General features: G+C 41.4%; 1 protein-coding gene across 1 annotated transcript in view; it reads left to right on the top strand.

Annotated features, from left to right (window-relative positions):
* CLYBL (citramalyl-CoA lyase) overlaps nt 1-12,624 on the top strand; it is an 87,251-nt gene that overhangs the window by 69,417 nt on the left and 5,210 nt on the right. The window contains 1 exon segment of the mRNA XM_039730436.1: nt 1,347-1,471. Coding sequence (XP_039586370.1) covers nt 1,347-1,471 — 125 coding nt within the window.

Genomic DNA, 12,624 nt, shown 5'->3' with positions numbered 1-12,624 from the left:
AGCACTACTATTTCTTTGCTCATTGAATGAAGCAGAGTTTCTTTGTGCTCCAGGTTATCACTCAGAGCCACTGCAGCCTGGTGAAAGCAATCCCGGGGATTTTTGCAGTGGTTATTTCATGGCAAATAGGTGCATTCCTGCGCTCAGGCGTGAGGCTTCTCAGAGCCGGGGATGGGCTGGTTCCTAGAGCACAGCTGCCTAAATGGGAGCAGACCCCGTTGTGCAGGAAACCTCCCTGGGTCCTGCCACTTCCAGCTTGTCCTGGCCAAGTGCAGAAATGTCGCTGGCATGAGAGGCTGAGGGACCCTCGGTCTGCAGGGCACTGCTCACTTGCTGGCAGCTTTGCAGGAGCAGGCTCGTCCCTCTGACTGGTTTTGTTATGTGGCACCGAGGAGAGTCATTTCTTCCGAAGGAAGCTGGGAGTTACGGTAGCCTCCCTTTATTAATGCACCTTAAAAGCAAACCACAGAAATCCCACCGGTCTGTGAAATTCCCATAGAAGTGAACTAATAACGTCAAACGCTGCACTTTTTAAAGTGTCAAACAAATTAGACGTGTATTTGTTTTAAGGTAGCTAAATTCAATCACAGATTAAAAGGGATTATGTGGCTGTCTATTCACATTTGAAAATCTCTAGTGAAAAAGACAACATCTATTTTTATTTTCTTAACTTATGTTTATACAAGAAAGGATTAAAAAAACTGCTTCATAAAGCCTCAGGACACTGCTGGTGGTTCTTTGCTATACCAGTGACTAACTAAATATTGCAGCCTACCTGCAACTACCAATAATTGCAGCAACAAGAGTTTGTTTAAACAACATTGAGGATTACATGATGCTAAGCCAATACTGAGAATTTAGGGAATGATCCTTAGGGTACTGGTAGCTTTTCAGCCCTATAGATCTCTTGCCATCTTCTTCAGATCTCATTTTCTGAACACACTTTAATACAACTTATTTGAGAGTAGCTGGGGCTGTTATTTACATAGTCAAATTCAGAGATGCATTATACTTAATTGTTATTGGCTGCCCAAGACAAACAATTGCATCTGAAATGACTGAGAGAAAATGTATGGATCAAAATGGGGAGAGAGAAGAAAGAATCGTGGGTTCTCTCAAACTATACTGAATGTAAGCATAGCACAAGGTATTCTTACTTTTAAAATAATCTGCCAAAAAGCTATCTGCCTGTTTTCCAGTTTGAAAAATAAAATAAACTAAGTAAAATAATTAGTTAGAGAACAAGAAAGTCTGCAAGGCATATGAGAGCCTCAAGTGGTTGGAACATTTTGCTTGAACATCTGTTTGTCGATGCATGATTCTGGTGTTATTAATCTTCTTTGTAGGTAAGCAGGTGATTCACCCCAACCAAATTGCTGTTGTCCAGGAACAGTTCTCTCCGAGCCCTGAAAAAATAAAGTGGGCACAAGAACTGATTTCTGCTTTTGAAGAACATCAGCGATTAGGCAAGGTAAATATTTTGTTAATATGCCATAGTGGAACCAAATTTGAATAATATTTAAGATTCTATTAGAAAGGTCGGTGATGGTTCTTTGCTTTTATCTTATGAAGTGCTGTAACTAAGAGTATTGCTTGTGAAAGATGTCTCTGGATAGTGTATATTATAAATTTATCACTTCCCAATATATTTAGAAATAGAATTGTTATCTTTTCCTTCCTCCCCATTTTAACTTTAATTCTTTGATTACGCAGCCTTTTAAGTACCTGCAAGCATCTACAGCATCGGAGAATTAAAACTGCTTCTCCATTATGCCACATAATCACAGTGTTACTGTCAGAGGAAAATATTTGCAACTAAAAGTCAGGTAGCCTGGCAGAGGACTCAGACTGCTTGCACAGACATCATTTATGGAAAGAAATAAATGCATTAGGAAGCCTTTGGTTTCTAAAAAAATCTCTGCATTGGTAGACCTGTTTCACTTTGGGGGTTTGATCCCTCAAACATGCCCAGTAGTAATTGAATGTACTTTTGAGTGAAACTGCTTGCAGAATGTGGTTCTTAATCATTAAAAATGGGAATGTTTTATGTGCATTTGTACCAATTGCTGGACCTGAATTTTGGATAGAGGAGAAAGCAAATTAACACTAGAATATGATTGTTCCTAATTTAGTGCATCATTGAGTCTCACGTTTCCTGCTCTGTGGGTTTCTGCTATGTAAATATTGCGGTGGTGATGCACAATCTGTCTCCACTTTGTGCCAGTAATACTTAAATTAGGGGTCGCCTGAAGGAAGATTTTATGCTAGTTGCGGCATTGTCAGTTAATTATCTTAAAGGTTATTTGCTATAATCCAGTTTGCCTCTTTTTGAAAGAAAAAAAAGTTGCAGCCAAACATGTTTATCTTAGTCTTAGCCAAGCCTGGGCTAGTTAAAAAGGAAAGTCCCAGTGTCAGAATGGGTACTGCAGATGAGTGGGAATGGTTCACACGTGCTTGTGTGGCATTCAAGTCGGAGACAAATCCCTCTGGTCGAGAAGTTCATGTATAAGGCTGTGCATAGGGTCTCATTTCACTGGTGCCATATAAATGGTTTCTGCACATTTTTTCCACTTTCTAGTGGGTTAGAAAAAATTGGGATGTCTGCCTTCCCTGCTCCCCTGCATTTCTGATGCTATGGATGTCGTGCATTAAAAATGCTGCAAAGGTCAAAACAGAAATTAGGCTTTCTTCTTACAGTTAAAGTGTGACAGGGTATTTGCTATTGCTCTGCCTTTCTCCTTGCTGGGTTATTGCACCCCCTTTGTGGTACCTGGCTGTCTCCAGTACAGCCATGACTGCTCTTTGAGTGCTGTCCAGAGCAGTGATTTCAGGATCTCTGTTAGGATGCTGTATGCCTGAATCTCTTTGTTGTCTTCACCTCAATTTTGACATGTAGCTCTCTTCTTGCAAGCAATATAGAAATAAAAAAATATGTGACTGGTTTCACCCATTATTCTGATTTACAAGGTTTGGCTCCCTCACAAAAGGCATCATTACAAAGATACTGCTGGTGCAAATGTGTAGGCAGGTACATGCGGCAAGAAAAAAGTCAAACTACTTATTCAGCCAAATATTTTTTATGATGTGCTTAATACTATTCATTCAGCTGAATTTAGTGTCAGAAACTCATCTAAGGAACAGCTCTGTTGTATGAACAGTCAACTAGGAGACTGGACCAAATTTAGCTCTAGTCCCAGTACCACTCAATCACTAAGCCAAACATGTTAAATATTGAATAATTTAATGTTAGGCAAGCATTAGTCTTTAAATTTATTTTGAAATTGCTATTTTACTGACATAATGCTGAGGTTTTTTGTTTATATCACCCATTGGAGGGGGTTTATTTGGGTTTGGGGAATTTTTTTTCTCTTCATTAATGCTTTTAAAATATGTTATAAGCTTCTATAATCAGCTGCAAGGGCAAATTTGCTGAGGGTTTGTGGTGCAGGCTATTTTTTTAACCAACCAGGTTGCATGCTTCATATATTTTTGCATGTAGCCATCTATCAATAAAAAAGGACTGGCAGGTTAATATGTGAACTTCTGGATCTCATAGCACTGTCATATTATGGAATTTTATAACAAAATTGGAAAAATAGTTTTCCATGTAATGCTGGAAACTAATTAACTGAGTTTCTAATTTGCTGTTATGACTGTGTCAGTGAGGAGGGCTTGGACGGTCTGATTACTTAATTTTTTTTCCAAAGCAAACATATCTCACTGAGGGATCCTCTCTCTCCACATCCTAACGACATGCTAAAATGTGAGTAATAACTCTTCCCCTACCACCTCCTGGCAAATGCTCCACACAGCGGTTTCAGTAATCCTCGTGTCCTAATGAAACACCTCTTCTGTTTTCCTTTCCCTTTTATTATATTAAAGTGTTCATGTCAGTGGGACTAAAAATATAGCTGTGGTTAATATGGTTGAGACTTGCATGGTTTTACCATGTTATTAATCAAAGTTGAAAGCCTGGAAAAAATAAATGTGAGGGATTTGTGCAGCTGTTTGTGTGGTAGATAAGTTACTGGTCTGCAGTCTCTGGGATCATAGTTTGTTATTAATTTGGTTTAAAGTTTGATGCCCTTAGTTAACAATATTTTACATTAAAATACAGTAATAAGTTTTTATAATCTATTCTGATTTGAGACCTACAATTACCATAATAATCTTCTTTTGAAAGAAAGCTGAACCAGGCTACGTCACCCTGGACGCTGAAAAGCTTTGACATAGTAGCCCCCAAATGTGAGTACTGAGGTCAGGAAAAATTAGGATCTCAGATGAGCATTGTGGAATTAGAGATGCTGTGTCAGTGTCCAAACAGAAGGAAATTAGAAAGCTAACCCGCTAGCTAGAAGTATTTGGGCTTGCCTTATGGAGATAGTTCTGTTTGATGGGTTACTTTGGTTTGGTTTCTGGGTTGTTTTACTTGTGGGGCTGTTTTTTACATTTCTAATACAACTTAAAAATGGCATGTCCAGGAAATAAATGGTAATGTATTTTGGACAAGTAGAAACAAATGTTGAAAAAGTAAATTTTGTATTTATTCAACTATTTATTAAGTGTTCTCTTTTGTCTAAAACTTTGAGATCTAAAACTGAAAAGTGCTTTAAAAAAAGTGCTATTTCCAGGTAATTTTGATATTTTTCCAGTAGAACTGCATTACTAGGGGATATGATTTTCAAAATTAAAATATTCATCCTAAGGAAAGCAGGTATAGCTGTAGAAAAGTCTCAATATAAGATAGGTGTCAGTGTGCTCAAAAATAAAAAAAAAGGTGGTAAACATAATTCCAGTAGTCTAAAGGACAGTTTCTGTTAAAAATTTTGAAAGCATTTGTACTACTTTAAACAGGGAAGTGATCTTATAAATACAGATAAACTGAATCTAAGGGAGTAGAGTTAGTGGGAGAAGTTATTAGCCTATTTTAAGAAAAATATCTGATTTCTAACAATGAAAACATAATAGTCTTTACTATTTAGGTAGCTCCTAAGTTTACGTTACCAGTACACTAGATACAGGACTGTATCTCTTCTATAAGTAGTTAGTGTTTATTTATTACAAAAATGTAAGACATTGAAAATGCATTTTTAAGCCATTCAGTGTGTAAATACATCAGGCACAATATCATTATTGAAACCGAATCTCCCCAAATTGCCTTACTTTTAAATGAAATCCAAATATAAGGAAAAGGAGAAGATAAAGTAAAAGGTTGATTATACCTTTATCTAATACTAATTTACAAATGCTTTCAATGCACCCACATATTAAACTAGGGAATGCTGCTAAGGTCACTTGTCAGGTAAGGATTATTTAGAGTTAAGGTAAGTATATCACAAATCCAAGTTGCAATATGGGTTGAATATTTAAATCCCATAGAGCAAATGAAAATAAATATTTGTATATGCCACATACAAATGCACAGAGTGCTTCTAAGAAGACCTTTAGCATATGTTTCTTGCATTCTATTCTGTGCCATTGTATATCGTGTTCCCAGCAGCTGAGGAATAATATATATGAACTCCAGTGATTTGGCAAACTATACAGTTTCATTTACGGCCCTTTCCAGGATTATGAAAAATCTTAGGAATGCATTTATTTACACAGCATCAAGCCAACAAAGGAATGGAAATTTCCAGCAGTGGCTCTCTTATAATGCTCTTTGTTTAGGAAAAGCTACCCCAAGCCACTGTATCTTAGAGACGATGCGCCCTCGTGCTTCGGCCAGCTCCAGCTCCCACCGCCTTACAGGGAGCTCTGCTCCGACTTTCTTCCCTCTCCTGGCTGTGCCGTGGACCCCGGGAGGGCTCCCCAGCCAAGTGGGATCCACCCTTTCTCAATCCAGCCCGTGGTTGCCAGGAAAGTGGGACCAAGTCCAAGGGATGCCTCTTGGAAGGAATGCACGGGAGCACCCCTCTGGCATGGGGCTGTATCAAACCCCATCAATCCACGGGGATTGTATTGCACCTTACAGGGCACTATATCTCAGCTTTATGTAGAGCTGGGAGTGAGGGAGCAGCCCAGGCCCCCACTCCCCTTGCCCAGGACAGACAGAGTTTTGAGATGCCACCAACCAAGCTGGATCCCATCCCAGGGCAGCAGCACAGGGTACCTCTGTGTGTGCAGGCTGCAGCGCTGTCAGCCCTCCCTCCGAGAGCACAGGGCACGTGCTGTCCTTTATGTCAATTACACAATGTGTATTCCTTTCTCTGCAGAGTGGGGGATTCAGGAATTTGTGATAAATTGCCACCTTTAAGGAGCACCAGCCTTAAGAAGTCTAGGCTCAGGTGCACCTCTATGCAAAGACGAAGAGTGCTAGTGGGATTTAAGCATGGGCCATGGTTATGTTGTTTGTCTTTTTAAAAAGTGGCCAAATGAAATTGTAATGTCAAAACTGAGATCTAGAGAGCTCATATTAGTACTCAAAATTTCCCTATACAATTTTACTATTTGAAAAATGCTTTATAAATGTGTTTTGTGTCATGGTTGAAGGCTTTTCTCGTAGAAAGATCCATCTGGGGTGGATTTTGAACCTCTACAATAGAGCAGAAGGGGCTGTATTAGCTAATTGCTTGTGCTATACTGGTTCCTACATTGGTGCAATCAGTCCTGAGGGAGTTATGCCAGGTGGGGAGAAAAGGAGACAGATTTTACTACAGGGGGCTGCAAAAGCTTCTAAGCAGGGCAGAAACTCATACAAAACCATTTTCTTGCCAGCTTCTGCCCTTTCCACTCCCCAGCAGGCATTCAGGGGCTCTTAATCTGTTTTCCTCCACTCTTTAAAGACCTGTGTCCAAACCACAGAGGGAGGAGGACTCGGATGGCACATTGCTATTTCCCGCGGGGGAAGTTTCGCCATGAGCCGGGAGCAGGATGGATCTGTGCACCTCCATGGCCTTTCCAGCCGGAGGTAGCCCCTGGAGGGGGCAGCTGCTCCTGTCCCAGGGGACACAGGCCCTGCAGAGGATGGCAGCTCTCTGGGCTCCTCCTCAGCAAGGCATGACTCCTCATTCCTTGTCAGCTCCAGGAGGTAAATGCAGGGTGAGTTGCTTTTGGAAAGGCCATGCTGTGTCGGCACATTCCCAGTGCAGGCACTGCTTTGCTATGAGCATGGAGTGGGAAGACACCCAACACTGCAGACACCTGCCCACCATCCTGCCAAAACCTGCTCTGCACCAAGCAACACACCAAGGCAACTACCACCTCCAAAATCCCTGTTTAAAAAGCATTAACGAGTGCTCATGAGCCTCATTTCAATTTCCAAAGCAGGCTCTAACTAGAGAGGTAATGTTCTGACCAGATGGCTCTTTTTAAGCCTTACTGAGGGAATTCAGAAGCCTGTGCGGCCAAAATATTGTTTCAGTTAATTTAAGTAGCAGCAGTCTTGCTGCCTTTTCACTCCTGTCTGTGCTAGCCAGCTTTTTCAGGGACCTGGAGTGGCTCTGTGCAAAAGCTCTATTGGTTGAAATAGAGAATCACAGTGAAAAATGGCTGTTCAATCCTATTTAGAAAATGAATCTGAAATTAGAAAAAACACAGAATACGAAAATATGGGCAATCCCATGCTTGTTGGCAGAACAAGCCTCACCATTGTTATTTTTCTCAACTCCATTGTATTTTACAGCTACCTCTCCCTTCAGCATCAAATGATGTCTGTGTGCCCTGTAGTCATTTACTTTCAGACTGAATTTTCTAGTTTATATGTAACAAATTGCTTCCATGACTATAAACCTCAAGTTAATTCCAAATTACTAAATGAAGGGCATCTGAGGATCCTAAACTCTTAATAGCAGTTACTTTTCACTTTTCCATATAATAACCATGATGCTCACTAGGGAGAAAAAATGCATGGTTGGATAGGCTGTTTGTCCAGGAAGCTGCTTTTGTGCTATAAAATAAAGATTTGCTTGGCAGCAGCAAGTGTGCTCTCTAGGATTCTTCCGTTCCCAATACAGTATAAGACAGAGAATGAAAACCAGTGGAGAATATTTCTGATTTCTAGAACTTTCCTCCACTTCTTTAGTTTTATTCCTTCCTGCTCTAGAGGAGCACGCAGGAAGGCAGCAACCACAATAAGAAGATAACTAAAGAAAATGCAAAGACAGCAATAAAAAACTCTCCTATCTGCCTTTCATTCAGGGATCTTAAAAAAATTTTTTTTCTCAGGGAGAGGGAGAGGGAGAGACTTTGAGGAGTTTTTGGCGCTGGACCAAGCAGCATCCCCAGGCCCACCCCAGCTGAAAGGGCTATCCCTGGTGGTTCAGGGAGCTTGGGGGACTGTAAGATGGAAAAACAGCTTGTCTGGCTCACACAGCAGGGCAAAACCCTCATATGTGGGCTGGAAACAGTACTGCCAGGTGGAGAAGAAATGAAGGACCTTGTAGGTCCTTGTTCTTCATCTTTCCTGCCCCACTGTGGACTTGAAGGATCACAAAGTCCTTTCTACCTGTTGAGCTTTAGAAAGGGTTTCTTCTGTCAGAGTTCTTGCACTGCTGCTCAGGAGTTATTTGAGGGAAAAATCAATCTCTATTTCATGTGGTTGTTGCTCTTTCTTTCTTGACCTTTTGTGTCCTTCCATCTGCTCCTAGAGGCAGAAGCCTATCTCAAACAAACAGGCCTGCTTCTGGCTTTACAAACTGATTTATTCTCTGAACTCACTGACTACTTCTACTCCAGTGGAAGATTACACTGGCAAAAAGAAACTAAAGGTAGTGATTTCTAATGTTTTCTACCTATCCGCAAAAAGGCTACAGAAATTTAATGGTGATGATACTTTGCAGAATTCCCTCCTTGTGGTCACTTCAACAGATCAGAGGCCCACTGAGCATCTCCTCTTGCCAAGAAGATATCTTTGACAAACCTTTTCTGGGGTCACTTCTTTTCCCCAAAGATTTTGTGTACAAGAGTCTTTCCACCCATAATATTGTTACAGAAAAGGGGTGAATGTGAAAAGGTCCAGAGGAGAGGCTATGGAAATCTGTGGCCCAAAAGGCTTTGTCCATAGAGCTCACTGCCTGTGAAGTCTTCAGTTTGTCATATGTGACTGCACTGGTTACTTGAGCATTTCTTACCTACTGCAAAGACACCTAAAGATAGCCAGAGTTATGTGTGAGCCTGCTCTGAAGGCAGGACAGGCCTGAGCAGAGAAGAGAGAGAGGCATTATCTTGTCACAGTCTGGAACATACTCTCAGTTGACCCAGATTTCACTGAACACCTCCTAGCAGCTCACTAACCTTTGGAAGTTCATTATGAGAAGGTAGAATCATGACCCAGCTCTTTATGACAGCTCTTTGGCTACAACTTGCAGAAGAAAAAAAAATTAATTAAACCTGCATTCAGCACCATCACAGCTGTTAGCTCTTGACTTCCCCAAAAATATGGTCTCAACCTTCTGTTTCAAGAGAAATCATTCCTTTGTACTGAGGATAATCACTCCTCCCCCAGGCACAGACCCAACACCATTTGCTGTGACCAGGCTCCTCTTCTCCTTTGTTCATTACCTGTAAGCAAATCCAAGCGTTCTTTTTAAGCCCCAAAGCAAAGACTTCCAAATTTCCTCTGCAGGGAGTCACTTAAACAACGTGTGTTTTCATTAATCCTAGGGGAATTATCTTCATGAATGCCATGCTTTTTAGGGAGAGCCTTTGCCATACACCTGCTCCCTACCCTCCTCAGACCAAATCTGCCCTGCTTGCAGAACTCTTATTGCCTTATAATAGCTAATAATGTACAGGATTAGAGGCAATGTTCTCAGACCCAAGCAGATTTTAGTGCATTTATTCCTAGTATTTTTGATGTCTCCAGAAAGTCATAACTACACCGTTGGGTTTCAGAAGTGGGTGAGACACTGGATTAGTATGGAAAGAACTCGTGCTTCTCAGATAACTGTGGATCAAAGATTTCTTGTGTCTGTGGACTTGAGGCTGCTTGTCTGTATGGGTTAGGAGGTACACAAGGTTTGCCCTGGCCAGCTGGCATCACCCCTCCTGCTCGTTTCCATTTAGCCTGGCATCTGCCCGCGAGTGCCGACACAGGTCAGGGGGGTTGGAAGGGGACTTACATAATTACTGATTTACACAAAGGCTGTATTCACACCAGCCTCTGGCCCGTGATACCAGAGCAGTGTGGGAGCTCTGTTTGACTCACGACATCTCCTAATGATGAAGGGGGTGGAGGAGAGAAGAGTGGCTGGCTTGTTGGTTCCCTTATGCCCATTTCCCCCATGTCCTAGGTGCACATCCCCTCCAAAGACAGCCCAGTAGGCCAAGGGGATAACCAGACTGCCACACACTCTGCAGGGATTTGGTCTGCAAAGGAAAGTATTGCAAAACTGTTAAAAAAAGCAGTTGGAAAAAACCCAGTGCCCCAGCCCCCAGTGGGGCACTGTTTCTGACTGTGTGACAGCAGAGTACTGTCCGAGGACCCCCCCTCACTTGTGAGACTGTCATACAACCAGTAGTCCCTGAGTAGGGGAAGAGGGGTTTTGGGCAATTTCATAAGCATTACATAACTTTAATTATTTAGACCTATTTTAGACCCATACTTAATTCAAAATTCAGCAGCAGGTGGTTTCTTGTCCATATTGCTCTTCCCTGGCATATTATTTTGTCTTGCTTTTCCTTTTTTTTCCACTGGCCTAACTACCCAGCATGTCCCCCATGCCAAAGCCTTACCTACTCCCAGGACCCCTTAGCACCTTCATCTGGTGATGATGATCACCCCCTGCCATCTAAGTACCCTGACTAGATTTCCAGAGTAAGCTGCCTTTGAAAGAGTCAGCTGTCTCTACACAGTGACCTAGGACAGCCCCTCTATGGACACACACAACAAATTAACCCAGCACTATTAGTGATATTCTTTTGTCTGATGGAGGACAATTGGGATTCTCTTTCTGCTGTGGACAAGCCACAGTCTTAATGTAACCTATATAAATGTCTTTGAGAAAATCCTGGCAGCATGGGAGTTAAAGTTGTTGGCTACATGTATGATGAAATCAAGGCATCAAGGTTTATCAGCAAAGGCTGGACAATGATTGAGTGGAACCACAGCAGTGGTTCCAAAAAGAGAGCACAGAGATGTCCAAACCGATGCTTGTGCTTGGAGTCCCACCTGCCAACAGACAGGGAGCCAGCAGACTCTTTGGAATTTACAGGAGTTATTTGGTACTTCAAAATTTACATCCTTTCTTATTTTCATACGTACTTTTGCATACAGTCTTCATATTCAGTACCAATGCAGGTGATTAATAGATTACAGTGGTCTAGGAACTGAGGGTCTGCAGCAACCCTCTTAGTGAGCTCATTGCAGTCGTTGGGATGGATGTGGTCAGAGGCACAGGTAACCACAGACAGAGAAAATGCTGAGGAAAAAGCTGCAAGCATTGGCAGGTGCAGGAGTACATCTAATTCTTCTGTATTGCCAACCAAAGGGGACTAGCTTGTCTGATCACTGTCCCACATGTCCCAGAACAATTATTGTTTGACTTTAATTAACTCAAGTACTCCAATACACAACTCAGAGATAATTGTGTCACATTACTAAGAGATGCCTTAAATGTTCTGTATTGTGGTCGTTTTACCCTGCTTATTTCTCTCCTTAATCCAGCAGTACATAAAGAAATAAAATATTGTGAGAGTAAAACCCTGTGTAACATTGTGTATCATATAAAAAGGTTTCAGTACAGATGAAGCAGTATAAATGTTTACATTCCCTGATCTTATGGAAAAACATAGGGGTACCTCACTTGCCATCCTGTCCATCCCCTGTGTAGTCAAAGTCAACACAGCTCCATATTTAACACATTTCCATTATACCATGATAAACACCAGCACCTATATCATTGCTTCCCCTCTCCTGGTTCCACCAGAGAATGCTGATACACAGACAACACTGAAAGAGTAGACCCTGACTCCTGTCCATTTGACTTCTGGAAAGGTAAAAATCTTCTTGTCATTAAAAAACAGTATTATTCTGGTTATGAAATGCTCTTACAGATTTATCAAGCTCTTAACTATTCTCAAAAGTTTCACAACGTAAATATTCCCAAATACAGGAGAGACACACACAGAAAGAAGAGGTCTTCATGTTCTAGGAAACACTGCAGCAATGTGTTCATCTTTTGCCATGGCAAATGACAGACCAATGCTGAGACTCTTTCTGTGACTTGCTACATGTCATTTCTTGTAGACAAAGGAAATCTTTAAGGATGACATATAGATAACAAGATGACATATAGATACCAAGAGCCATCTTCAAGATTCATGGCAGCATGCAGCCAGGGCTGTATTCTAAGTTGTCAAAAAAGTGCCCTCAGTTACATGCTGAACTTTGCTAGGTCTGAGCTGTGCTAGAGTGGCTGCATTTATCTAAGAGGAAGTTCATATGATCCAAGCATAAAATCTGCCAGACTTGTGTGTTACAAAGTATGGTTGTGCCTTTCTTCAGTGTCTCCACAACCACCTGGAAATTTGTTGCGTTTGTTATTCTTATTGCACAATTGATTTGCCCTCCTTCATCATGGTGTTACAAAGTATGGTTGTGCCTCTCTTCAGTGTCTCCACAACCACCTGGAAATTTGTTGCATTTGTTATTCTTATTTGATTTGCCCTCCTTTGTCACAAGCC

The sequence above is a fragment of the Passer montanus genome, unplaced genomic scaffold, assembly GCF_014805655.1.
Source record: "Passer montanus isolate IOZ18808 unplaced genomic scaffold, ASM1480565v1 scaffold72, whole genome shotgun sequence".
Classification (NCBI taxonomy): domain Eukaryota; kingdom Metazoa; phylum Chordata; class Aves; order Passeriformes; family Passeridae; genus Passer; species Passer montanus.
Note: the sequence above shows the minus strand (reverse complement) of the source record. Positions and strands in the feature narration are given on the sequence as shown.